Below are 27,092 nucleotides of genomic sequence, written 5' to 3'. Positions count from 1 at the left end.
CACTCATTCAATCCGCTTGAAGACTGGTAGATAACCATCTTATTCATGCTCTTTGTTCAGGTTATATGCATTGCGTATGGAGTGCAACACCCGTTTTTTCTCAGAGAAGAAGAAAGAAGAAAAAACACATGGAAATGCGAAACACTCCATCTGGGATGATAGAGAACCGCAGCTTTGTCGCCTTAAATTTCGGTTACCAGTTACCACTGATATTCTCCTTAATTATTACACCTAATCACAAAGGTTGAACGACATCGACGGCTTCGATTTTATTAAAGGATTTTAGACAATAGCAACTGCTTTGATTTATTAGAAGTTGGAAACAGAGAGAAGAGGAACAAATAATCTAACACGCAATGTGCAATTCGTCTGGTGGAGTCTGGAAATTTCCTTTCTCCTTCCCGGTTACGATGCATTTGGTCGCAAGACAAATAACGTTATCGCTTCACGGGCCGGTAGATTTCCTTCGACTCCATTCGCAGCTGCGATCAGTAAATTCTTCTAGAATTGCGGCCTTTGATTTTTTTATTTTATGTGCCGGTGCAGTTTCTAATTAGGAATCCTGTAACCACCAGTATTTTGACCCTTTGAACTTGTTGGCAAGAATCAAGGTCTCTCATAGCCCGAGCAACTAAGCAAGTTTGATGCAAATGTTTTACCTTCTTCGGACGTCTGTCGTGAGAGAAAGGCATAAATAATTTTTTAATGGATAGACTAGAAGATAAGAAACCGAAGCTTAGCCGTCTCGACTTGCACAATCAGACGATCTACCATTACCTGGTCGTAATTATTTACATCAGTTTGAGAGACGGCTTAGATGAACGAAACAGTTAGGCCCATAGAGCATCTTATGTATGAAGCCCAGTAGCGATGCCATGATCCAAATGACACCGCTTAAAGAGAAGGGCGAAGGCGAACGGATACTGCAGTCGATTTCGTGGGAAGAAAAGGGATGCGAGTCCCACCAAAACCACTAGATTGAAACGATGGGGACGAATGGATTTTGCACAGTCAGGTGTTTGTTTTGTTTGGATTCAAAAAGCCAACAGGTCAGTTTTGAGCGCAAATTTGAAACAACATTTTATCGAGACTGACAAAGTTTAAACCAGAAAAAAAAAAAAAAAAACTATGCCTCAGCCTTTGATCCCCATGGACCATGACATGGCAAAGTTCTTCCCTAGAGACAAAGTTAAGCCGCCGACCTCCACCATCATACTCTTCTTGTGATTTCCTCCTAATTTCTCTACATGACTTAGCGACACTTGGGTAAAATCAGCCTTGATGTCCTTCATTACCTCTCCATTTACCTCAATCTCGAGCCCTTGTCCAAGTCCTTCCAAACCCAATACTTTAACCTTCTCAATTACCAAGCTCTTCTTCGCAGCATAGTCCCCCTCAGTCACCTCAGACCACACTTTAACCTTCTTCGGACTTAATGTAGCAAAGAACTCGACATATGTTGATTGCCCACCTGCGATTTTCATCTCCGGGAGCTCGTCGTCATCCACAAACACCTTCCCCTTTGCCTCGCCGCCAGTGGCCCCAGCTGGGAAGGTGATAACTAGCGTGAATGGTGTCATTCTCGCCTCTCGAGACCTGGTACCTCCTCTTTGCATCGGCAAGATCGTGTTTTGGTACACATGAACGTTAACCACATTGAGAGGCGCGTCGAGACTGACCCAGTGGGCACTATCGGAAACCACGGCCTTGGTCATATCAAACAAGTTGTACCAGGTCCCCGGTGGGAACATCCCCTTGACACTAGTAGCGCCCTGCTTCAGCACCGGTGTCACCATGACACTACTCCCCAGGAGGAATTGAGTGCTCAAGCCGTAACTCTCAGTGAAATTTGGGAAGGAGAAGAAAACAGGGCGAGCCATTGGTGCCCCAGTCGTGTGAGCTTCGTAGTTCAAGGTGTAGAGATAGGGAAGGAGCTTGTAACGTAGACCCAGGGCATTTCTAGCAGATGAGGCGACGGAGTCCCACACGTAGAGCTCCTGTCGAGGAGAGTAATAGTTGGCGTGGTCCCTTGAGAATGGATAGAATGCTCCGAGCTCAATCCACCGGTTACAGAGCTCCTCTGTTGGTTGAGGGTAAAAGCCACAAATATCCGCACCAACCATGGGCACTCCAAACATACCAAAATTCAGTATGGTGGAGATGGAGTAGCGCAAATTTTCCCAAGTCCCTTGGTTGTCACCAGTCCAGTGGGCCGCGTAGTGGCCAGCACCCACGAAAGTGGAACGGGATAGGACGAAGGGCCGCTTGCCGGTAAGCCCAAGAAGAGCGTTGTGTGTGGCAATAGCTTGGGAAAAACCATAGAGACTATGGGCATCGTACTCTAATACCCCATTGTAGTGCGTCGCGCTGGTGGCTATTGTTTTGTATCCCAAGGGCGCGTGGATCCCGGACGCGTTGATCTTGTAAGGTGGATCGTCCCATCTAGTGTTTGTGATGTTTGTACAATCCATACAACAGTCCCATGGTTGCCCAGTCCCGGGGCAGGGGCGGTCCTTCGGGATTTGGCATTTCCCCGTGCAGAAATTGGAGACTTCGTTCATGTCAATCCACAGACCATCGACGGGGACGAGTTCACGGAATCGTCTGACCTCGTCTGCCCACCAAGTGACAGTTCGTGGGTTGAGGTAATCCGGGAAGTAAACAGGACCAGGCCAAACTTGGGCGAGGAAAGGCTCGCCGTCGTGCTTGATAAAAACGTCATTCGCCATTCCCCGCTTGAAAACGCCATAGCTGGAGTTGACGGCGATACCGGGATCAATGAGGACGATGTACTTCATGCCTTGAGAATGGAGTTTTTTCACGAAAGGCTGGAGCTTCTCGCGGGGGAAGTTGATGGGATCGAGAGTGAAGTCCTTGGCTGCGTCCATGTGGTCGTCATCGGTCCACATGACATCGAGAGGAATGTTGGCTTTCCTGTACCCTTCGACAACACCTTCGAGCTGCGACACGTTTCGATATCCCCATCGGCACTGGTGGAATCCTGCGAGAATACATGTGCAATCTTATAATTCAGATCAATCTAATTATATATATATATATATATATATATATATCTTATTACAAAGACTTATGCGAGAATAACAAGAATTATATACAATAGTTCGAATCCGAGGCACCGCACGCGCACATCTCCTAAATAATGCTGAAAATCCCTGTTCACGACTGCTCATAGAAAAAAGGACTTAGGATTCCCTCCGCAATGCAGCAGAATTGCAGAATCCTTTCATGTCACTGAAGAACGAGGAATTTAAGACGCAGGGCCCACGTCATGATGTCATGGAATGGTCCTGGTCACCTATTACTCTATTTACGATCGCAGAGGTGGACCATCCATGAAGTCATTTGCGAAAGTATTTCATACCCTGTTGCCGGGTAGAACAAATAGTCGATGCTCAATTCGGAAGGAGAAAAAAATTCCATCAATACGAAGAGGGGTTGGGTTTTAGGGGAACAAGATCTACAAGCAGACACCGACGATATCCACTCAAATGAAATCTGAAAAACACGATTCTGGGTTCATTAATGACCGAACGGAGCAAGGAGATAAAAGAGTGAAACTGTAACTGTGTACATGTGGTTGGGTTTTAGGGGAACAAGATCTACAGGCATAGTTGCATACAGTAAGATTACGGACTCGCAGTTTTGCCAACAGCTTGCAGACGGAGTACAGCAAAACAAAAAAAAAAAAAAAAACAAAAGGGCTCACTTCACCACTGTAGGCTTCGCTTGGGTAGAATAAATGTTAGGGCTTCAGAAAATGTGGTCTACCCTCAGATGGGGTTACTGCTCTCAAACTGCAACAAAAAGCCAAAGGGTGGGTTGGGTTTCTATTCTCAGATGGACTGATCAGAGAAAAAATACCAGTTTGTCTGACTAAAGAAACTGAAACTAAAAATGGCCAGGAACTGCTTTTGGAATCCGGGATAAGAAATATGGACGAGAATGGTGAAGAACTTGTAGATAAAAGTATCATTAAATCCAGTAAGAGGAGTGAGAAAGCTAAAAAAGGCTCATGCACTGATCTTGATCCATTTACACCGAAGGTAACAAATCAAGGGGACCAGAAGACAATCATACCTAGCGCCCAATAAGGCATAGGGGCAGGTCGACCCACAAGTGAAGTATATTGATCAACCACTGCCAATGGTGTTGGCCCTGCAAAGAAGTAGAAATCAAAGACGCCACCGATCACCTTATATGTCAGGGAACTACCTCGGTAGGACACATCCATTCCGTTGCTATTTAGCAACAACGCGGCATGGGCATAAGCCTCTCCACCATTGTTTCTGAGATCCATATAAACAGGGTGTGATCCATATAGGTCCATGTTAACATTAATGGCAGCAATATCAGTTGTATAGAGAGTGTAAGGATCATTTGACTGTAATTTAATGCCTTTCGGCTGTGTGTTCTCCCCAAATCCGTATATTGAAGCACTTGTAGGCAATTTGGTTGATATCTCAAGATACTGATCTTTGAAGACTAGGCTGGAATATGAATCTGTTTCCTCAGACCTTGAATTGAAGAGTGTCTCTCCATTTGATTTTCTCTTAACTGCAAAGCTAAACGGGTCAGGTATGTAGCTAAATATGAGCTCATTTCCGGGATACTCAGAAGCTGCAAAGGGCTTTCCTCTGTTTCCGAGGGATTTCTTCAAAGAAGGAACTTTTTCTCTCGGGAGTAAATTATACGGAACTTCCCATCTCTCTTTCTCTGCATCAGTTATATGTACCCTCAAACGAGTACCAGTCTCATGCCTAAAAGTAAAAAAACACAGAATTATTAGTTCAAAGCCATTCAATCAGCTGACAAGGGACATGGAAAAAATTGGAAAAACGTTATCATATAAACGAAAATCGAGTTTCAGTTTCAAGCGTATCAAGTGAACAGAAAGAAAATATCACATACTAGTTAGTTAAATGCGATTCAACCTACTAAGAGGAATATCAAAAAATTAAAGAAGAAACAGCCAAGGGTTTATGATCTTCTGACCTGCATTAACATGAAAAAAAGAAGGAACAAATAATGTACATCTAATTAGAACCTTTTTTATCTCTTGATTAGGCAAAAAGGCCCTAAAAGCCCAGCGAAGCGGAAAAGTAGCAACATATAAAAGGTGGTTTTCCACGAGAAATGAAAAAGGAAAAAAGATGAGATTTTTCATACTTGACAAAAAGCTGCAAATGGGGAATATCCGCACCATATGTGTTAGTTTTTTGTTTCACTTGCAGTTGTCCGATGAGTCCTCCATCAGGGGATTCTTCAATAGAGACCAAACGGTAGCCTTCGCCAATCTTGCCGGTGGAAGCTGCAAGACATAGACGAAGAGAAAGAAGGAGAAGAAGGAATGATAGAGAAAAAAGAGGGGAAGAAGGAGAAACTGTCATGTTTTGGGCGTCAGAGTAGCGACGGAAGCACGGCCCCTGGTTCCAGTTATAAAGCTTCCATAGTTCAACTGATGGGAGCATGTGAGTGAAAGGTGATTTTTTCCATGTGACGGTGCTGCGGGCCCTTTCCGTTATTTTTCTTTCTTCTTCTCCCAACAGAAGTTTATCTTAATCTCCTCCGAGACTGAAAACCAGTAAGAGAAGCATTCTCATTAACTCAGACTGACCACTTTCCCTTGTTACTAATGACAATAAACGGTCTGATTCCAATTTTCAGGAATCCTTCCGAATTCAGATTTAGCTCCGGAGGAATGCAATGTGAAAAGACCTGATTTTTTACCTAAAATTGGACGTAATTCGCAGCGAGCATCGGATGCTGAGAGATAAATTGTACAAAAGCAGATTAATGAAACAACTTTTGTCGCATAAAAGGAATAAAAAGGCATTTGGTACTTGATTCCCTTTTGCGATTCTTACAGTCTTTGGATTTTACACTTGTCAATTCATAGTAGTGTTGTTAACGTAAAATATCTACCGGAGAACATGGGATGTGGAAATGATCATCAATGAAAAAGCCCTTTTTTCACAAAAAAAAAAAAAATCTTTTTTGTGACCTTTTTGTCACAGTGTCTCCACTGATTGCAATTTAAAGACACAGTTAATCAGATGATATATTTTAATAGAGACGTGTATTGTACTATGACTCACTGGGTCAATCTACTAGTCCGGCAAATTTAGAGGATTTGAGAGGAATGGGTCAGGTCAAGAACCCAATTCGCCTCTCTCTCATCTAATTCTAGCTCAATTTTCACTGGAACGGAACCTAATCGAATTGCCGTAGGGTAAGTCGACCAGCCCAACTGGATGGTTTCCGTGGACCGTTTGAAATTGTTATAGCTTCAATATTTGCATCATGATCACATAGAAATGGCGTCCAACTTGCTTGAATGCTGCCGAGATTCATGTACGACGCTAAAAGCTGACACGCAACTGTTAATTTTTAATGAATATAGGGTGACAAGACAAGGATGTAAATTCAATTCAAGCAAATAATAATTTTGTTATGATTTATTCCCGGCTTTGAGTATCTTTCAGGATGAGCTATGTGATTTTTCAGCTTAATTTGCGCTAACTCCATCTCCTTACTCCAGAATCCAGACCAAGCGTGAAAGGATGAGCCCAGAGAATGCAAAGCAGATGATTGGGGATGCCCACACTTGAAGACAAATGCATCATCTGAAATTTTGTCTGTCGTTCTAGGAATTTGTTATATTATTCATTTTTCATTTAAGAGTTCCCGTCTTGTCATGGATTGTGCATTTGTCTTCTGTCACTCTCTGCATTTCTGCAACACTTGTGCAAAAGCCAAAAATCTTTTCTCAGGCGTAGGCCATTATCAGAAATCGGTGGCCCTTCATTTTCGTAAAACAGTTTTGTGTAATTGAACTTTGATAACTCGGAATGGCGGTGCTAGTGGGAGTGAACCAGAACAAACTCAAAAAGAACCAAGAGTTGGCTAATGATAGTTGACAGGGACGGGGATTTAATGGGTCTCTCTGTATGCGATCTTCTCTGAAGATCGTAGAGGGGAAGGGATGATGCTTAGGCCTTGCAAGCTTGACACTTAACGGCGAAAAGACACATTAGGCTCACTTGGCCAACAAAAGCACACTGCGCTTGCCCCGTCTGTAGTAATTTTCTCTGTGATCCTTAGGGTTCGTACAGAGAGATGAGATGATGTTACTCCAGAAAAACTTGACTTTGCTGCTACTCGCTCTCAACCTCATTAAACACGGTGAGTTACAAGATACTGCATAAGAGTTGTTGTACCGGTTTTAAGAATTCTGCCAACTCCGTAGTGATTCAGTCCGTCCCATCTCCATCATCTTAAATCCACTTCTTCCTTCTCCGGCTCCACTCTCGCGCTGAGTCATGCCCTCCTCCGTGCTCCGATCACTGATGACTTTCCTCTTCGGCTCTTTCAATTATGAGTGGGCAAATTGGGCTTTCCTTATTTAGAGGAGGCGGACCCCATGAACGGTTGAAACTATAAAGCCTCCAATCTGTAAAAGAAAAGCCTTGATCAATCAGCAACATGGACTTTTCTTAAGCTCAGGCTTCACCACTCAGACCATCTCAGTTATCCAATTGTTGGGCCTACCTAAGCCTCCACTCAGATATAGTTAACCTGTGTCACCACATAGGGATCCCATGCAACACAATTTTACAAGAAGTATTTGAGACCGCATGTTGGACACACAATATGCACCCAGGGGTACAATTTTCGCCCTTGTCATGAAGAAAAAGTTTCATTAAAACGATACGGTTGTTTGCTACGTGCAAGACACCGTCGAAAGTGAATTCTCAACTAATGCAGCCATATTACTCAAACGTGTTTTTTGGAACAATATATGCAGGTGGTGGCCGTTACGAAAATCTGAACCATTTGAATGAATACGAATTTGCTTCAATGATTTGTCTCTGTCTCTGTCAATGCCTCTCTAATCGTTCTTCTGTCCTTCATCCTTTAGCAATTGTATGATGCGATTCCACATGAGAATTTATAAACTAATTATTTTAAGGAGGCCCAACCTTGTTAATTTGGCCCACTATCGTGACACTACGAGCAGGTGCAATAAACAGCGACATATTTCCGACCAAAGTTCAACGCCTGCTCCCATATTTATATTATGTTTTTTTTTAATTAGGGGAGTTAATTTGTGATTCATCGAGTGCATCGAATTTATAACTATAGAAAAGCCAAGTCATTTGGTCCTTGTGTTTTACCCGACTCCCCTTTAATTAGTCTTTAGTCTAATTATCAGATTGACCACTTCTAGATTAATTTAGTCAATTAGACTCGAAATTCATGTCTTCATATGTGATTCAATCGAAAAATCCTGCTTCAGACTTGTTAGATATTTCTAAACACACCAATACATACAACTACGACCATCCTGAGCCCCCCCCCCCCGGACTCGGCGAGCTAAGACCCTGGACTACCATTAGAATTGTTAATATGAATTATCACTTGCCTAATCAGCCCCTTCGATAAATACTATTTACATTTAACAGGGCGCCAGTAAAATGTATGTAGTTATGGCAGTCATCGCTGTCGCTAAAGGTTAGGACGTAGGAACTGTTAAATGTAACGTGGACCACACACGTGCAACGGACGTCCGCGTTTAACTTTGATAGGGAAGGACAGACGGACGCACATTTGACGGCGTTAGGCGGGGCCGGTCCTTTCGGCGCAATTCCCGTTGCAATAGTTTGACAGCACACGAGGCACTGACAAGCCATCAGCCATGTTACTTTTGGAACCACCGTTTACGGCATGTGCCTATGTGCCATCCCTATGCCCTGACCCACCTGTGGCCAGCCTGTAATTCGGCAGTCGCGTAATCGATCTTTTAGGTGAAAAATATATAGAAGAAAAGATAAAAAATACGTGAACCTGAGGAGGGTCGCGTGTTCGAGTCCATGCCATGCTCTCGTGACGCTCCTCTTGCGCCTTTTTCCCCATGGAATCTCGGGCGTTGGTTAGAAAGGAAAATAATCAAAACTGTTTTTTAATCTGATGTGTCACTTTCGTCTCCCATGGTTTCGCAACTTCGCACGCAAGTAGTAGAAGGTCCTTTTCGTAATATCAGTCGAAATAACGAGTACTGCCACTGTCTTTATTTAATATACTTTTACTTATCGCGCAGCAGTTGCAGCTAAACTGATGTTCGTTGTCGGCCTTTCGATCGCCAATCGGCTGCGATGACGACGTCGGATTCAAATATATCAAGCGGACCCTATTTGTACTTCCCATCTTTTAAGCTTTTTACGCCTGCGGTAAAGGTAGTTTTTTTGCAGATTAAAATATAAATGGCAACCTAGAGGTTTAACGTCAAAGCACGTTCATCTCCTCAAGAAAATCATGTTCCGCTTTTGGAACATTTTAAATAAAATTGACCCAATGTAAGACTTGTGCAATCCAAATAATACATACAAAATTTATTTATTAGAAAAAGAGAGAGGAAAGGGTCTATAAAAAATACCGAGTACCTATGGATTCTGGAAGAGTCGCGGTCCTAGTGGTATTACATTATCGATGTAAAAATAAGCTCCGCACCGCGCAGATTCACGACCTGTTGGCTATTAAGTAAATAACAACAGATGCCGAGGAGGCTTCGATGATGGATCAATTAGAGAAGCAGGAGTCTTTTGTTTTGCCTTCTACACTAAAACAGAAATAAGCCTAAGGAAAAATGCGTGGCTCCAAAGAGAGGGGATTAGGTAAACTCCGGGGTGTCGCGAGTCACTGGCTCGTTAACCCTCTCTCTGGTAGCTTTCGAGCATTTTGCGCAGTCCCCTCTTCTGCTTTCTTTGTTTCGCTACTTTCCCCACAAGCAACAAGCCACAAGCCAAGTAATTTTCTTTTTATTTCTTCTCTACCCTTTGATTTTCTATTCAGAGTACAGAGTTTAGAATTATCGTTTTAGGGGTGCTGAAACTGACGTAGCTTTTCGCAGGCCGCACCGCCTGCGTGTGAATTTAAAAATTAAAAAATAATTTATTTGGTTCGCCTTTCTTTATCCGAGGCACGAGGCAGCTTCCTCTCGTGTTTCTCTCTCTATAAATGTCACCTAAAGACCACCTCATCGTCTCTTTTCTCTACCTGCTTCTTGTTTGTATCTCATTTCTTTTCATTTATCTCCGTTCGCTTCTCCTCCCAGCCGGAGAGAGACTGGTAGCTCAGGTAAGAGTTTTTTCTTTTCCGTTATGTTTCTTTTTTCTCTGTAAGATCGAGGATGCAGGCTTTGGTTTTCAACTTCTGCCCGTTGTACAGTTCATTTCACGTATTTTTCCGAGCTGGTTCTCTGGAGGATTTCAGGAAAAAAAATAAAAAAAATCGGGATCATAAAACACAGAAGAAGTTTTTTTACCTCTGCCTACGCCTAACTTATATTTTAGAATTTCTGTTTGCTATTTTAATTTTTCCTCGTTACCTTGACCCTAGTTGTAGGTGCTGGATGCTTGTAGGTATTCACTTTTCAAGCTACACAGCTCTCTGACGTCTTGTTTTTATCGCAACCTCGTGAATCTTGTGCTCTATGCTTCTCCGTTTGTTTTTTCCTTGTATAGAGTTTTGCATGTATTGGTTCTTTTCAAGTTCATGTGGGTTTCTGTTCTTTCTCTCCAGTGGCTAGTGAAAAGATCCTTTATGGTTTTTTTCAATTTTTCTGTTTCTTCTTCGCCTTTGGATAGATCTGAGCTTTTATATGTGCAGATCTGGCTTTAACATGTTCAGATCTGACAAATTTTGACTTCCTTCAGCCCAATGTTTGTTTGAAGTCTGATGCTGTCGTACAATTTAAAGATTTTAAAAATTTTCATGTCTAATTTTTTCAGGCGTTATCTGCAGATTCGCAAAATTGTAAATATGAAGCACTGCGCTATTCAGCAGTCCGCCTTCGCTGCCTGCGACGAGGTGAGGAGCTCAATCTCAATATCCGATCGCAAAGAGTCCCTTTACTGCCCGAAGCCTCGCCGCCTTGGCCTTTCCGTCATCGATTCCGTCCGGCCACTTAGATGGCATCTGAGGTATCGATTTCCTGTCCTTTTCCTGATTGTTGCGATCTACCTTAGCACACAAACTTTGTTATGATTTTTGAGACAAAACTGATTTTTATTTTTATTTTTGAATTTTCAGTCATCAAGGGGATTTGTGTGAATCTAAAGCTGGAAACGAGCTTCTTGATCTAATTATTTCAAAAGTATGTTTTTGTTCTTACCTAATTGCTTAGCTTTCCGATTCCTCTGTTCTACGGTATTTCTTGAAAAAAAAAAACAGTTAATGAGATCTAATACTACTTGTGTGAATTTGACAGGGCGGTGGGAATGGCGTGGATCACTCTCTTACTCAGCTTGCTTCGTCCCCACCTTTTTTCTGTGGGTCCCCGCCAAGCAGGGCTGCTAACCCTTTAGTCCATGATGAGCGGTTCGGGGAAGAGAATCCGAGCCCTCTTTCGCCTGTAGCGCTATCAGGAGGGTTGCCGTCGTCTCCATCAACGGCGAGGAAAGGCTGTGTTCGTTCGAAGTTCGGGCACAAGCCTGACGTCCGAATCGAGGGTTTTGATTGCCTCGACAGAGATCGTCGGAACTGTAGCATCCCGGCAGTCGCTTAAAACTAACGCCGGTGTGCATGTAAAAAGATTTTCACGGAGTCGACAGATACGAAATTACATCACTTGAGAAGTGGAGTTAATTTGAGGAGCTTTTAGAGAGGAGGAGAAGTGTCATTTACTGTGAATATACTGAGTTGTTTTGTTCTTACGGGGTTTCTGTGTAAATTTGGAATTTGAATAAAGAGGAGAAGGCCAACCTTTTTCTCTTATTTAATTAATTTAGGTCCCTTAAGAGGGTCTGATGTTGTACTGGGGGGGGCGTTCGGGGTTTGGGATTTTTTTTTTTTTTTTTGGTTATCAGCGGAAAATCTGTACAAAGCGTGTCATGGTTGTCCCGAGGTATGTATCTGTAAATATTCAGTTTGATATAGGAAATATGGAGGTTATTTGTCTTTATTTATTTGTCTGGTACCTTTCTGTGTGGAATTTGAATTCCGTCTGCTGGGACCAAAGCTTTTTACATTTTCTTCAATTCTTTTTGGTTGGATCGAGGGCAATTAAAAATGTGTTCCACCTTTCTTTTGACCGCCTCTCATCGACGTCAAACGCTGTGATTCCGTAAATTTTCAGTTAAAATAACAGCTTTCCCATTTTTTGAGATAAAATTCTGATCGAAATTCTGAAATGTCAGTGGTTTTTGCAGGTAGCTGTATGAACTGCCTGACCGTCTCCTCTTTTACCGTGTTATCGCTTTCGGAAACCTCTAATCGGTGCTTCTGGTGTTGAATGCCTAGTCTTTTCCGCCATCGCCCCATCGTTTCGTTTATCTCTAGTCATGTGGTCTCTGAGTCTCTCTCCCAAACAAGACGAGCCCCAATCGGCTTCTGCCATCTGTCTATGGTAATGAGGTTTGTGGTTGTAATTGGAGAAAATTCAACAATCAATCATTTAACGTGGAGACGTATACAGCTTAGCCTCTTATGTAAGATGACTCAAACGCCAGAAACCATTGGGGCTTGTTTTAGATTCGCCCACTTTGATCCCTGATATATGTGTAGCAAGGGATACAGGAAAGCAGACGACTTCTGAACCTTGCGACAATTAGTAATCTGAGTTCTTGCGGTAGAATAAATTAGAGCAGATCCTCCAATTTCCTGTCCAAGAAGAAGTAAATAATACGGGGGGGAGCTGGTTGCACTTGCTCCGTTTTCGGGGTGAGATGGTCTTAAGTTTGCCACCGGCAACGGAGTTGTTGTTGTACGCTCAACGGTAGACGTGGGAGAACCTACGTCACACAGGCTTGGTCATGGTTAGCCAAATATTTTCAATGTTCTAGATGGCTCCATGTAAAGAGGAAATGACGTGGTGATGGGAACCGTAGTCGATTCCCAATTCAATAAAGCATCTTCTTCTTGCTTGCTTTTTGGATAAGAGAAGCGGTATGGCATTTCCACTCATTTCCCACTCAGCCTTGTGTCTGGCTCGATTAGACGCAGCTCGTGGTAGACCCTTCTCGGCTCTCACTCACAGGCCAAAGACGAACAGTCGTGGAATTGGTTTAAACGTTTAATCAAGGCTCACTCCACGGTTCCTTCTGCTAGTACTACTAACAATACACAGTTGTATTATAGATTCATTCATGCTTCATGTGCGTCTAGTTTTAGTCAATAGAGGGGGTCACATGACTCGGCGAAAATGATGTTTTGCGGCGAGTAGAGACCCTGCTCCTCCCGATAACACTTTGGCTGACGAGGTGCAAGTGGGAACGCTAGTCGTGGGAGGGTTCTTCAGGATAACTATCACAGAGTCATAGTTTCACTGTTTTTTTCCTCTTTTATCTGGTTCTACTTTACATTAAAATAAACTATCTAATTAATTAAAAAAATATAAAAATAAATGAACAAACCACTGTTTACGAAATTTTTACCACTTTCTTCTGTTTCTTCTGTTTACTATATTCAATTCTTTCAAATTTATTTAATTTTTAATATTACGATATTAACGAGGTGCCGACCAATTTGCCGGCTGGCAGCAAGATTTGTCGTCCCCAGATGCAGGTAGACTTGGTAACAGAGCGTACTATCATTATTACAGATAGTGACCTTCTAACGAGCTTTAAAATTATTAGCGTTTTCGTATAGTTTAAGTTTTACCTTTTTCTTTTACAAATCTCAACGGCATCGGGAACTTCTTGCGTTCATACGGACCTCCTCACTCCTCACTTCAGTGGTGATTTGACCTTTGACGGGAGATGAACTTTTTGTTTATCACCCTAATTAGATTAAAATTATATCTTGCAGAAAAATTTCGTCCCCGGTCTAAGCGTTCGAATATGATGCATGCGCACACAGTATTCCTATTTGGTTGCGGCAGCTGGTAGCTTTTGGGTAATAATCTGATCCAGATCTCGGCCTCTCAAACCGTGAGTGGATGTTGAAGCCGATCACTCCCAGTCTGTGTTTTCACCAAACTTCCGAAGCGTTCACGCCATTGTTCTTGCTCCTGCGATTAAGAAAACGAGACGTCGACTGACATTGCTAAATTGCTCGCTTTGTGTCTTGCACTGACCTCCGACTCCGAGAAGCTGCAAAGGAGTCTTAAAATGTTCAAATCTAAAAATATCAAATTGGCTGGGCTCTGGAAAGGAATTAAAAACATTTGAATAGAGCTCCTCGCATGTGTTGTATAGAAGTATCGTGGACACACTTAAAATAGTTGGGGATTTTGCAAATGTTAACTAAGTTAGCTCTAAAGAAGATAAAAAATCTACTTTAAGGGTAATATATATTGGTACAAGGTAATTGTCACAGGTGGTTCCGGTCCACCTCTCTTGATTAAGTTAGCTTTCGGTACTTAAACGAATAGTCTTTTAGGTTGTATTGGCTAGCCTCTTTACATGGTATCAGAACTAGGTCCAACACGTCCCGCCTTCGCCTTCGAATCCCGCGGGGAGCGGTAAGGGGTAGGGTGAGTATTAAAAAGGTGGTTCCAGCTAAGGTTGGCATCGAGCCGAGCCGATGTTGAGCCAAACCCGAACCTGCCCATGTTCGAGCCGAGTTTGATTTTAAATATTTTGAACTCGAGCTCGAGCCTAAAATTGTTATAGAGTTAGAGCTTCAACATATATTTAAAATTTTTCAAAAAATATATATCAAATAAATTATATATATAATTATGCATACATTTTACATAAAATTGGGCATAACCTATATATATAATACCTATATAAGATTGGACATAACCTCTACTTAAAATTGGGCATAATCTATATATATAATACCTGTATAAAATTAAGTATAATCTATATATATAATACCTATATAAACACTCCATAAAATTGTTTATAAGCTTTATACACTTTGTAAAATAGTCTAAACACTTTATACACTGCATAACATTATGAATAAACTCCATACAATAATCAAACACTACAAAATTAAATAATATATTACTATCAATTTAAAATCACCCAAATAAAAACTATAAATCCATTATAAATTTACAAACTATAGTTATTTAGACCTTTCGTTTTTTCCTGAGAATAACATAAATAGATATATACATTCCTCGTGATTTGAGAAAGTTCACCGTATCTTGCTTTCCTTTAGTATTTGGATTTACTGGCTCTGACTCCTCGATTTTCTTTTTGTCCGTCTGTCTTGTTCTCCCTCGCTGCGTTAGGGGAGCACGAACATGGCCTCTGCAAACTGCAAACTCATTGTATCTGTAAGGGATGCCGATGGCAGCATTTTATCCTGAGAAATCTATTTTTTCCCCTGTTCGAGTAGATAGTGAAAGAAGAACGCTATTCAGTCCCCACAAAGGAAACTGGTGTGTGATTCTCTTTTTCAGGTTGAGATTGTGTTGATGACATTGACGAATAAGATTGATAATGGCAAGCAGAGAGGCGACAAAAGCTTCACATTTGAAGAATTTTTTTAGATTGAGCAATAAGCAGACTGTATTGATGAAAAATACGAATAAGATTGATAATGGCAAATGCTTCATATGTTGATGAGCAAAGAGACCGTAAAAACAAACTTCAAATTTGTAGTTCTCGTGACCACTTTCGGAGCGAGGCTTTGTTAAACCGTGCGTCTTACAAGAGATTTCCAAGTGGATTGTGCGAACGATATCCTGTCTTTCTCTGCGGACGTGCGTGCCTCACAAAAATGCCGCCCAACGACGATAGAAGCACATCATCTCGCCATCTCCATTGTTTCTCATTAATATTTCTCTCCCTTCCTCAGAAGGGTACGACGGTTTCTTCATTTCATTTACGCTTCGAGGGCAGAGACAAAATCCCGAAAATTTCCCAATTCCCCCCATTCCCGAATCGCGGCTCGTTAATCAATCGAGTTCGGCTCGGTTCTTATGATGTATGCTCCTAGCTTGTCTCCAAGTAGACTTGCTACATTCTTGATTTTTATCTGTTTGAATGATTAATATGCCCTCACCTTAAGTTTTGTTATTATGGACATAATTATAATCTCCTTTAAAGTAATAATTAATAACCGAGACATTAGGGGTTGAGATTTTTAACTTAAAAACGTGCCCTCTCTTTGCCACCTTTTCAACACTCTCTCCACTCAAATTTCTCTATCACTCCTCTCTTCCTAGTTGAAAATTATGAAACCCTGAAAGTAATAATAATAAACATTCATCGGATCACCATCGAGTATGCAATTGAGGTAGAAGCATAAACAGTGAAAGTAGATTTCCTGTAATAGGTATTTCCATTAAAGCGAGTTACAGAGAAGTGTAATTAGAAGAAAATACATGACTAAAATGAGAATAAAGTTGGAGATTAAGAAAATGGGACAGAGATGGGAATGGTTTTTAACCTTGAATTGGAAGGTTCGGTTTTTAAAACCCACTTCTTAAACCCAACCCTAGCCCCCGTAACGCCGTGCCGGACGCTAGTCAGAGAGTACAGTGTACTTGAGGAGTCCAGGCCTTAAGAGGACGGTAGTTGATCAACTTCCTTGCCAAGCAACTAGTGGCAGCACAGACATCCACGGTCCATCTGCCTCTAAGAAAGGCCTTGCGGTCGACTTTGGTTTCTCTCGAACCATCTGCTATTCCCGCTTCCTGTTGAAGACGACGATGGCTCTTAGGGTTTTCTCTAGGTTTTCTAGGATTGGTGTCGGTCAATTTCGATTTTTGGGCACTTCTTCTCGATCGCAATTGCTTCCTCATCGCTCGAATGATTCAAAATATGTACTCGACTCTTCTAATATTATCTACAAGGTCAGTTTCTCAATTTTGTTTCGTTAACTTTGTTACAGTTCGATATTCAACGGTTTGAGTTTTGTTCTTGGCTTGTTTAGTTTGGTGATATGGGCGCTGTTCTGAAATGCTCTTCCAAGGGGTTGTGTGTTAGGATGGAAAGATTTGCTTTTTACTGTTTTTTTTTCTAGTTAAAGGTGAAAGCATTGTATTAGAGGATCTCGGATTACTTGCCAAAGGAATAAATGATATATGGCTTTCAGCAAGGTAGGGTTTAGGGTTTATGAGAATCTTCCTGACCTGCAGCTTCTAACGAAAAGGAGAGGCATCCGTTCAGTTTTTAACTATTACTGAATAAGCGCCCAGTGTTTCTTTTTTCTTGGAGTGAGCACGGCGTGGAGATTCGATTACGTAGGCTATGGTTAACCGAGGAGTTCAGACAGTTTACTTGTTTGTTTGTATTTTTTCTGCGCTTTATCGTTTGTTCCTTCCTTAGCTGGATTAATGATCTTATTAATTCTTCACTTTTTTTTTCGTTATGCTTTATTGCAAGGTCCTTGCTACATCATTAGAATTTTAGTTAGCCCTTTTGGTGTATGGTTATGATCCATTAGGTGAATAGACAAAGGTTTTTCAGGGAAAGGAAGAAAACTTCTCCAACTTATTTGTTTCCCCCAAGAAAAAGCTCAACTGCTTGAAAAAACCAAATTTCTGCTTCCTTTTTTTATTTTTATTTTTTGAAGTAGAAGAACCGCGAACCCTGGCATAGTGCTTTTGGTCAGTTACCCATTTAAAGAATGCACTAGAGAAAGGAAGTAAACGCTTTGATATTCTTATTTCCTAAAATATTTTTTGACATTATTTATAGAGATATGTTGTGGAATCTGCAGAAGAAAGTTCAATCGTGAGGGAATTTCCAGCAAGCTGGATGGATCTGTTTCAAACTCTATTTGTTCTTATATTGGTTTATTTTTTGAAAAGTACCAGTATTTTGTAATACATATAATTGTTGTTTCTTCTTTGCATGTTCTTGTGTATTGACTTTGATGTTGTTTGATTTGTACCATAGTGTTCATCTGTTAGATTGTATTTTGTTGTTTATTGTTAATATTCAAATAACATGATGCCCAAGTTATTGTTTGTAACAATCTACTGATGAGGTCTGTGTTAATCTATTTTCTACATTATTTAGCTTGCAATATTTAGTGATCATATTGACGTTGCATTATTATATGTTATGTTTTCCTACTCTGTGGTAGTGGGCTCCACGGCAGGTGGCTCAGTTACATCATTCATACATTGGAAGAACCATTCAGCGATTTAGGTTCTCCTCCTCCGCAACCCCACAAACATCTGATAAAGAACAAAAACAACCTGCAGATGAACAAGCCACAGAAAGTGGTAAGATTTCTGATAACACCTCTCCAGGTGAGAAAAACACTGCCCCAATTAGTGAAGCTCCTGACGCTCGAGAGCAAGTAGAAGAGTCAGGTTCAAAAGCAGAACCCAAATTTTCAAAGACTCTTGTCTGCTAAGAAGAGGAGAATTATTCCTAAACAAACTGCATTTTTTGTTTCAGATGAGGAGGATCTCTCTGTTGATGATCTTGTAAAACTAATTGTTGAGAAGGAAGAGCTACTGAAAGCCAAACAAAAGGAGGTGGAACTAATGAAAGACAAAGCTCTACGGAGCTATGCAGAGATGGAAAATGTCATAGAACGGACTAAACGTGAATCAGTGAACTCTAAAAAATTTGCTATACAGGCATGTTTGTCATGAAAATTTCTCTGTTTTTGCATTAGACCTGCTATAATTATAATTTAAAATACATAGAAATACATGTGCAGAGCTTTGCCAAGAGCTTATTGGATGTTGCAGACAACCTTGGAAGGGCTTCTTCTGTTGGTAAGGATAGCTTGACAAAGGTTGAGCAATCGACGGATCCTGCTGAAGGTGCACGCCGTCTTAAAGAACTTTTGGGGGGTCTTGAAATGACAGTTAAACAGCTTACAGAGGTAATTACGCTTTAGTGAATCTATCCTACTGTATTTTGGAAACTCAAATGCAAAACTTAGTTAAGTTGGAGTCAATGTTCCAAAAAGAATTACAGAGTAATTTAGAAAAGCCAAAACCAGTATCTAGTGACCAAGTTCAAACAAAAAGTTCTTCATTTTCAATTCTTTCAGCTTTTGGATTAAAAAGAAAAAGAACAAGAAACCACTTAGTTTGCATTTGGGTGTTGGGGTACAACTTTTATGTCATTGGCAAATACATTCTAGGACAGACCTATATCATGTTGGTTTGATGAGGCTAAACAGTCTTTTTGATTGTACATATATCCTAAGTTCACTTCCTATTTTCTGTTAAGATGTTCACTGTTCAACAGCAGAGAATCACTGAATTTAGGAATGAAACGGCAAACAGGTTACACTATTGAATCATGGCCCACCATGAATTAAGCATTGTACGGTTACCAGCAGAATCAGGATCAGGATCCCCCCTTTGACAAATGGGTCCCGAAACCCTCACATGGAGGTTCCTTTTAATTGATTGATTCATTCAAGGTTGCTTTAGCCATTGACTGATGGTGTAAGCTAGCATCCCAACCAAAGAGACCATCATTTAGGCAGGTGCTCCTGCTGCAAGCTGCAGCTGAATCTCTCCTCATAAAATTTCCAGAAAGAAATGCTTGAAGTTTTAAAATTTGGAGTAGGATCAATTTTATCTGATCTTGACAGTCAACTATCAAGTGATTGACATGGAACTCAGCCATGGTCAAATTCAACACGTTGTTTTCATCTTCATTAATAGTGCTTAGTTTATGGCTTTTTTATATTATTATTGCTCTCTGTTCCCCTACCCAAAAGTGGATCTACTTGATATTCCAACTTCCCTATATCTTAACCATGAATTTGTGGCCCCAATCATTTTACCTTGATCTGACCCTGATCATTACCACTTAAATATATGTGTCTATAATCTAAGCATGTGATTTTGTATCTTATTGGTTTTATTTGGATTTGGTCCCAGAATTCTGAGGTTAGGTATGGAAGAACGGCATGAAGCTCTTAGGTAGAAAGGAAAATCTTTATATATTGTTAAGCATCAGTAATTCAAGAACATACAGTCAATTGTTTGTTTTTTTCTCTACTTTTGTAGGATACTAATGTCTTCCTCTTTTTTCTCTCTCATTCTTTTCTAATCATTAGATATCTTCTGACTCATTTTCTACAATTTGTTATTTTAGGTTTTCAAAAAATTCGGTGTGGAGAAATATGATCCTCTTGGTGAGCTGTTTGATCCAAATAGACATCACGCTGTGGTTCAAATACCGGATGCTTCAAAGCCACCAGGCACTGTCTCAACTGTATTAAAGGTATTTCTTCTTCTAAATGATATTTAGGTTGTGGAAGAGAGATTGGAGAGGAAAGGGAGTGTGGCGGCTGTGGGCTTCTATATGTTTCTTGCAAATCCTACTCGAAACCTGCCTATTTCTCATTTGAAACTTTCTAATATTCATTTAGTAGCCAGAGTTGTATGGTATGTGAAACACCAAGGTCTAGAAAAACTAAAGTACATAGACTATATTATACTAGGCTTTTGATTTGCTGTTTCTGTTAGGACAATTTATCAATTACACTGCTTGGAATGAAATTTTGGTGATATGGTTTCTTTAGGAGTGATGGATTGAACGAGCATAAGAAAATGGTAAAATAGAGGATGTAAAGGCTATATTCAAATGGTTAATGTTATGATTAGGGCACTCATGTGTTTACTTATTGTTTACACTCTCCTTACCCAAGTTTCTCTCCCCATTTTTTCTTGTAGTAGTAATTGAACGCTCTTGGATTGGCTCATCTTCAATTAGGGAACAAGAAAAGTGAAAATTGATGAATTTTATCTTATTTGCTCATTGTGGTTGCAGACTGGATACACACTACATGAGCGTATTATTCGGCCAGCCGAAGTTGTTGTTGTGAGTCAACAAGACCAGGTTGAAAGGGAGAGCTAAGCAACGTCCGGCGGCAACTTAAGCTTTGTGCGTGCGTTCAGGGCATGATGTAGGACGTAATCTAGGGAAGATTGTACATTTATTTGAGCAGAGTTATGTGAAAAAAGGTACTTTATCCGCCTGGATCAATGTTGGACGTAACTATCTGGTACGCGAGAACAAAAAATTTTGACTCATTATTTTGCTATAAGTTATTGCAGTGGTAGATGTGCGGTAACAAAGATTAGTCTGCCCTCTGACACGACATATTTTTGTATACAACATTGTTATTATCAATTCTTTTCCCGAAGTGCGATAAATTTGTTTGGTTCTGTCTGCTGCTGATAAATTCTGTTTGAGGAGGATCAAAAGGGGACCTTTTTCATCGAAGAACTGAGATTAATTGAGTTTTCCAATTTGTTCGAGAATTTTTCTGAACTGATCCGTGAGTTCCACAAGAAGGTATCCCCGTCATCACAAAGTTAATTAAGTTTGGTCAAGGCTTGAGTTCAGGTTAGGTCTAATAAAACTTGTCCTCGCTGCTAACTTTCATGGGTTTGTTCCAATCTCATTCCCACCATTAGAGGTAAGAACGAAAATTCGAACCCAACTTTTTCTGGTTTAGGTTGAGTCAGATATGCTCACCTCTTGTTGAAACCCAAAAAGCTTTGTGCAGTCTTATGTAAAAAGATAGTACAAGAGGATATTGTTTCTTTGTTCATGGAAACACACATGTATCGAGTAATACTACATTACATCAGCCAAAACATATCAATCTCTAACACCATGGTTACTCCCCATACAGTGTTTATCATAGCTAATCCAAATCTGGGGATGGTTCCCCTTCAATGCATATGCCCATCTCTCTAGAGGTCACGAAGTTGGCTTCTTGCAATCACTCACGTACTGGGGACGAACGAGACCCGTTTACATGGGAAATGAATCCTATTGATGTCGTCTATGTGAGCGGAGAGGTGCTTCTGAGATTTTTTTCCCTTTCTCACACCACAAAACCAGAGTCTCTCAGTGATGCAGGTGAATGTTAAATTGGGTCTGAGGCAATTTAGGAAACCTCTTTACGCACGGTATTCCTTCTTATACCATATTAAATTAGGTATAAGGCATTTCCCAAAATAATGAATCAACCTAAAAAACCTCTTTTTCAACGCCTAAACTTAAATTCTAATCTTACGTGAGACTATCCCTCAACAGTGAACAATCTCTGTCAACTATGGGTTAGCGTATGATTACACGCATTCGTAATTTGTTCGTGAAACAGCTCAAAGTTCGAGGAACGGCACCCACTAGTTATTTATGTAGCGGAATCGGATATCAGATATCGGAATCCCGACCCAGACCGGGTTCTCAACTGCACCTCCCAGCCTGTGGTCGAGGATAACTTCCTTATCTAATTGTGGATAAGATGGCATTCAGTCTTGGAACTGGGAACCTGTAACATTATTTTTTCGTCATTAAAAAAGGGAGATATTTTGCGAGTGTGTGGAGAAAGAAGATAGAGCGCGAGTGGTGATCGATGAGGCGAACAAAAGAAGCAGAGACAAGGTCATCACTGAAAGATTCACCAAACTCCAACCGAGTAGCAGTAGTATTTAAAATAAAAGAGCCACAACTTATTATGTACCAGGAGGTTCAAATGTTCGCCTCCACCAAAAGACGATCAGTTACACACCACTTGTGGCCATTCTCAACCGTTGGAGATTGGAAAAACCAGAAACAAAAGATGGAAGAGAACAAATAAACAAAGACGGTACAAAAAAAAAAAACGGGAATAAGATCCTAGGAGGCAGCGCGTGACTTAGGTGGCGGGGTTGGGGGGCTTGTAGGCAATGAACGAGGAGCACTGGACCTGGCGGACGTTGTCGTAGGAGATGATCCTGGCATAGTAGTTGGGGTACTCCTTGCTGCACTCCTTCAGCTCCTTGACCACCAAACCCGCGTCGTTGCATCCGAACATGGGCAGCTTCCACATGGTCCAGTAGCGTCCGTCGTAGTACCCTGGGGATCTGTTGTTCTCACGGTACACGAATCCAACCTATATTTTTCATCAAAACGCAACACTGAAATTAATTAATCCCCTGCTTCTTTAGTAATTGGCTTAATAAAATCCTTCTCCACCCGCCAAATGGAGAAGCTAGCGTAAGCATACCTTGCTGAATTCGATGGAAGGAATCCATCCCTCTCTCAGAAGGTACTCGACTTGCTTGAACAGTTGCTCGTCGGTGAGTGGTGGGAGGTAGGAGAGAGTCTCGAACTTCTTCAATCCCTCCGGTGGCCACACCTGCACGATCACATTTGAAAACGAGATGAGCAAATTCGTAAAGGACTCCTCATGCTAATCACCCACTTCTTTTTCCTCCTCCTTGTAATTGTTGTTTTTTCCTGTGTCCATCGATCTATCATCCATTATGAAGAAGCTCCCCCTTCTTTTTCAGGACGAAATTGAAGCGAAGAGCCGCTTTCTGAAAATCCATCACCTACCTGCATACATTGAACCCTTCCGCCGTTGCTGGGGAGGTGGGACAAGTCGTTGTTGGCCTTGCGGGTGGTGGGGAAGTTGGCAATCGACTTGAGCCCAGTGAAAGGAGCCACCCTGGTGGGTTGGACGGGGGAAGCTACGGCAGCTGAAGAGAACATGAGAGAGGAAGCCATTGTTTCTCCTTGCTACTTGGAGCTTTGAGAGTATAGCACACCAGCGTAAATCTCCTCTTATCTGTGAATGGCCTTCGTCTTCCTCCGCAATCGCATTTTATAAACTGCAAGCTCTCTCATTGCAGACTCTGCAGCTCATCGGACGACTCTTGTTGCGCGCAGTAGATCTTGGAACCCCTGTGGCCGTTGGATGGTGTGGTAATGGGCATTATCGCCATAACGACCACACATGATGGGAAAATTGGATGACATTCTTATCGTTAGGCTCCCCTCTCGGGGAGCCACGTGTCGGCAAGTGGTTCATCTTATCTCATCCGACGACGGGAATGTGTGATGGAGGTGAATGAATTTTATCAGTCCGGTTGCTGGCCATCCCTTTTGCCCATATTACCAATCTCTCAGCGCCTGCTTCAGGGGGCTTTTGGACCAACCATTTTTTTTTGGACTAGAACGAGAAGATAGACTGTTATTTGTCCAACAGAATTACTGGAAAGCCCCTCACTTCGAAGGAGCTGAATCCTCATTCATGTGTCCAGCAGGGTGTTTTAGGGGCTTATCAGAACTTAAAAATTTGAGAACCCGGTTCAGTTTTATTTGAAAGAATTTCTTTTGTATGAGCTCTTATCAGAAAAGAAAAAACAGGAAAAAGAGGAAAAATTAAATCGCTCAACCACATTTCACATCAGATAATAGGAGACCGATGGGCATCTCTCAGCCCTGTGTTTCTCTCCATAAGCATCCAAAGGCACCTAAGCCACTCTTACTCTCCTCCGTCATCTTCTCAAAAAATTTCCTCCTCTAATTCAGGGATCTGGGTCCAAAATATCTCGAGTCACAATTCACGACCTTCAATTTTTCTTGTTTTGATCAATTTCTTTCTTCTTGGCTTGTGGCCGTGATTCACTGCATAGCTCCGTCTGCTCCTTTTCGAGCTTCTACTGCAATTATACCCTGTGTAGCAAGTGAGTGTACATTGTTTCGTCCGATTCTAGTCCAAATAATTTTGGTTTGTTGTTACTTGTCTGTTAATATAAGCGCGCCGTTTCTGTATTTTGACGCAACCTGTATGTATCGCTTCTATCCCTCGGAAATGTTGAACTTTCTGTATTTTCACACAACCTGTATCCGTTGGAAGTTTGAAGAATACAGTTTTCGGCCCAGTCCGTAGCACATTTGAGGAAGTTAGCCATGAAGTGAATGACCGGATAACACCTTTGCAGTCTCAACTGTGTGTGAACCAAAACTAAAGTGATGACTTGAACCAAGACTGAAGTGATGACTAGAACCCAGCGGTTAAACTCAGGGAAAGGGAGGAGGCGCTAGGAAACGTCCATGCCGCAAATGTGGGTTTGTAGTCCTTTGCACTAGAATCGATCTTGGATCTTATGTTAAGCTCCGTTCGGATCCAGCGCGGTTCGTGGTCGTTTAAGTAATCGAACCCAACTCGAGTGAGCCATGGTTTGGTTCGCCAACCGGCTCAATTACTAAATAAATATCTCTTTTGACTTCGGGACTAACCAGACGGGAGGTGAGCTTTTCGAACTCAAAAGCCTGGAAGAAGTGCGTCATCACCAGGAAGACTAACAGTGTATGTTAAGCGTCAATTGCCGCGACAGCCTTGCTCGATTCATGAGGCTTTTATCTGTTCATCGCACTTCTATTTGATTTTTGCTCATGATTTTTTCAGTCTTGATGTTGAGTTGTTGATATCTCTCTTGTTCGATCTATCGTTTTCGATTTTCTTTTTCCCCCGTGTTTTGTCAAAGTAGGGATGTTGGTTTACTAATTCCTGATTTCCTTCCGGGCTTTTAAGGATTTCATAACAAATTGAACTATTTTTCATTGTGAATGATAAAATCTTAAATCTAATTTTTGGCATTGATGCTATGTTATTGCTGATCATCTGCTGTGGGGGGTTTGGTGTCATCTACGTTTTTGTAATATGCTGCTTTTCTTTTAAGAAGACTCAAACTGGACTAAGCGAGTGGAGTCGTAGGGTGAGATTTGTCTGTGTTCCGATCAAATCTCTTCTGATTCGCCCCCAAGTCAGGTCACTGAACTTACGAGTTCCGATCCGTTTCGGTTGGTTTGACTCGGATTTTTATATAACTGAGTAAAAAAACCCTGCAATAAACTACAAGAAGCCTTTCATCTTCAAAATTGATGCCATTTGTTAAAACAAATCCATCACTGATCCAAAGAAGTTATAGGTCCAACTGAATCTTATTGAACCCAAGACAGGCCAGTTAAGTTGTTTTTACCTAATTTTTCCTATTTTTTTTACCCATACAAGAATTATGGTGGGGTTGAACCCAGATCAATAAAATGGTTTGGTCCGATTAACTTAGTTCAACCGCTCTGGCCTGAGCACCATTTTTTTTTATTTTAACATGGACAAAAATTTGAAACGTTTTTTTAATTATTTCTAACTCTTACTCTCATTGAATGGTTTCGGCTCGTACTCTTGAAAAAAAAAATTCTCCCCTATGTACTAACCGTTCAGTATATAAGAATTCAGTTCATCCACATTAGTAGTGTGGTGTTTTGGCTCCCACTAGAGAGCTTATTCAAGTAAATGAAAACCGGTTAGGCCGGGAATTGTAAGTTGAATTGGTGGATTTATGTGGATGAGAGATTTGGCTAGAACAAATTTTATATAGGGTTTTTATGTATAAAATTCATATCCAATTTTAAGTAAAATATATGTATAATTTTATATATATTTTATTTGATATATATTTTATACAAAATTTTAAATATAAATTAGAACTAGAACCAAAAATTGGTTAAAATTATTGGAATAGAACTCAATTCTAATTTTAGGCTCGACGTGAATATCACCCCCCAACTAATGCCTCCTACAAAATGTTGCAACCATTTTTACTGTGCTCCTCTTTTGAAGAAACAACCAAACCATGAAGTGAATTTTATATTCCTTGCCTTCTGATCATTGGCACGGCAACTGGTTAAGATGCCATGTTCAGCTATGTCGTTGCGTATTTATTAAGTGGACCTTCACTCCTTTTGCTTAGCAGGGCGTTACGAGTGGACGTCACAGGTACAATTTTGTGGCACAGCCAGCGGCCCAATTTATGACGGTCGGCATCAACTCATGGTTTGGGGCCCACGCATAAGTGGATTCACTAATTCGATCACACCTTTCGAAGACCTAGTTTGGCAGTAGGCATCTCTGACTTAACATCTAAAACAAGGACCAGAATGATGATTCCCTCGGCCACAAGAAAGTAATTTTGCCGAGCAGTTCACCAACTACATCGTATGTGAAAAATGGATCTGGGAAAGGAGCATTTGCAGGTTTTTTATATTTAAAAATTATGAAAAATCTTACAAAATATAACTAACGATACATTTGTTCAAATTACGATAATTTAAAATAATTATCTTTCCATCTATTAGTTGTTTATGATTTTATCGACATATTTTTTTTTATCTTCTTAGTAAAATAATTTTTGTTTTGTTTTCTCTTTGTGGCTTACATGTTTTTGTACAAAACCACAAAAACTCACAAACCAAGATATAGAAGAATTTAATTTAATTGATGAATGTTTTTTACAAATTATGATTATTTTCTTTTCTTTTCTGAAAGGACGATTCATGATATTTATACAAAAATACCCTCACATAAAAACGGTTGACTCTATAAAAGTAAGTCACTCT

At 40.8% G+C, this 27,092-nt stretch overlaps 4 protein-coding genes across 5 annotated transcripts; 2 read left to right on the top strand and 2 right to left on the bottom strand.

Annotated features, from left to right (window-relative positions):
* Positions 1-1,050: 1,050 nt before the first annotated feature.
* On the bottom strand, positions 1,051-5,409 carry LOC137936200 (alpha-xylosidase 1-like). The gene is made up of 3 exons (XM_068780767.1): positions 5,188-5,409; positions 4,099-4,778; positions 1,051-3,001 (listed from the first exon to the last, which is right to left on the bottom strand). Exons 1-3 carry the CDS (start codon positions 5,406-5,408, stop codon positions 1,134-1,136), a joined length of 2,769 nt encoding a protein of 922 aa, XP_068636868.1. The 5' UTR covers position 5,409; the 3' UTR covers positions 1,051-1,133.
* Positions 5,410-9,869: 4,460 nt separating this feature from the next.
* Positions 9,870-11,984, top strand: LOC137936789 (uncharacterized). 2 transcript variants are annotated; one of them, XM_068781670.1, is made up of 4 exons: positions 9,870-10,155; positions 10,822-11,000; positions 11,110-11,173; positions 11,288-11,984. In XM_068781670.1, exons 1-4 carry the CDS (start codon positions 10,036-10,038, stop codon positions 11,582-11,584), a joined length of 660 nt encoding a protein of 219 aa, XP_068637771.1. In that variant the 5' UTR covers positions 9,870-10,035; the 3' UTR covers positions 11,585-11,984. The 2 variants fall into 2 exon arrangements, with proteins under 2 accessions (XP_068637771.1, XP_068637772.1); XM_068781671.1 differs by having other exon boundaries at positions 10,074-10,155; positions 10,809-11,000.
* A 4,474-nt stretch (positions 11,985-16,458) lies between these two features.
* LOC137936669 (grpE protein homolog 2, mitochondrial-like) lies at positions 16,459-21,054 on the top strand. The gene is made up of 6 exons (XM_068781486.1): positions 16,459-16,774; positions 18,013-18,244; positions 18,333-18,517; positions 18,601-18,768; positions 20,001-20,129; positions 20,679-21,054. The coding sequence occupies exons 1-6, from the start codon at positions 16,631-16,633 to the stop codon at positions 20,763-20,765; spliced, it is 945 nt and encodes a 314-aa protein (XP_068637587.1). The 5' UTR covers positions 16,459-16,630; the 3' UTR covers positions 20,766-21,054.
* Positions 21,055-22,322: 1,268 nt separating this feature from the next.
* On the bottom strand, positions 22,323-23,494 carry LOC137936884 (ribulose bisphosphate carboxylase small subunit, chloroplastic 5-like). The gene is made up of 3 exons (XM_068781827.1): positions 23,244-23,494; positions 22,912-23,043; positions 22,323-22,797 (listed from the first exon to the last, which is right to left on the bottom strand). The coding sequence occupies exons 1-3, from the start codon at positions 23,412-23,414 to the stop codon at positions 22,561-22,563; spliced, it is 540 nt and encodes a 179-aa protein (XP_068637928.1). The 5' UTR covers positions 23,415-23,494; the 3' UTR covers positions 22,323-22,560.
* Positions 23,495-27,092: the final 3,598 nt, after the last annotated feature.

The sequence above is a fragment of the Aristolochia californica genome, unplaced genomic scaffold, assembly GCF_029961685.1.
Source record: "Aristolochia californica isolate CCGP_79_NKW_82.1479 unplaced genomic scaffold, dmAriCali1.0.hap1 SCAF_7, whole genome shotgun sequence".
Taxonomy (NCBI): Eukaryota; Viridiplantae; Streptophyta; class Magnoliopsida; order Piperales; family Aristolochiaceae; genus Aristolochia; species Aristolochia californica.
Note: the sequence above shows the minus strand (reverse complement) of the source record. Positions and strands in the feature narration are given on the sequence as shown.

Excerpts from the sequence above, each read along its gene's own strand:
- LOC137936200 (XM_068780767.1), bottom strand. The coding sequence starts at position 5,408 with ATGACAGTTTCTCCTTCTTCCCCTCTTTTTTCTCTATCATTCCTTCTT. Across the intron at positions 4,779-5,187 it reads CATTTGCAGCTTTTTGTCAA|GCATGAGACTGGTACTCGTT; the intron begins GTATGAAAAATC and ends TTTTACTTTTAG. Across the intron at positions 3,002-4,098 it reads TATGCCTTATTGGGCGCTAG|GATTCCACCAGTGCCGATGG; the intron begins GTATGATTGTCT and ends GTATTCTCGCAG.
- LOC137936789 (XM_068781670.1), top strand. The coding sequence starts at position 10,036 with ATGTCACCTAAAGACCACCTCATCGTCTCTTTTCTCTACCTGCTTCTT. Across the intron at positions 11,001-11,109 it reads CCACTTAGATGGCATCTGAG|TCATCAAGGGGATTTGTGTG; the intron begins GTATCGATTTCC and ends TTGAATTTTCAG. Across the intron at positions 11,174-11,287 it reads TTGATCTAATTATTTCAAAA|GGCGGTGGGAATGGCGTGGA; the intron begins GTATGTTTTTGT and ends TGAATTTGACAG.
- LOC137936669 (XM_068781486.1), top strand. The coding sequence starts at position 16,631 with ATGGCTCTTAGGGTTTTCTCTAGGTTTTCTAGGATTGGTGTCGGTCAA. Across the intron at positions 18,245-18,332 it reads AGAGCAAGTAGAAGAGTCAG|ATGAGGAGGATCTCTCTGTT; the intron begins GTTCAAAAGCAG and ends TTTTTGTTTCAG. Across the intron at positions 18,769-20,000 it reads CAGTTAAACAGCTTACAGAG|GTTTTCAAAAAATTCGGTGT; the intron begins GTAATTACGCTT and ends TTGTTATTTTAG.
- LOC137936884 (XM_068781827.1), bottom strand. The coding sequence starts at position 23,414 with ATGGCTTCCTCTCTCATGTTCTCTTCAGCTGCCGTAGCTTCCCCCGTC. Across the intron at positions 23,044-23,243 it reads GAAGGGTTCAATGTATGCAG|GTGTGGCCACCGGAGGGATT; the intron begins GTAGGTGATGGA and ends GTGATCGTGCAG. Across the intron at positions 22,798-22,911 it reads CTTCCATCGAATTCAGCAAG|GTTGGATTCGTGTACCGTGA; the intron begins GTATGCTTACGC and ends TGAAAAATATAG.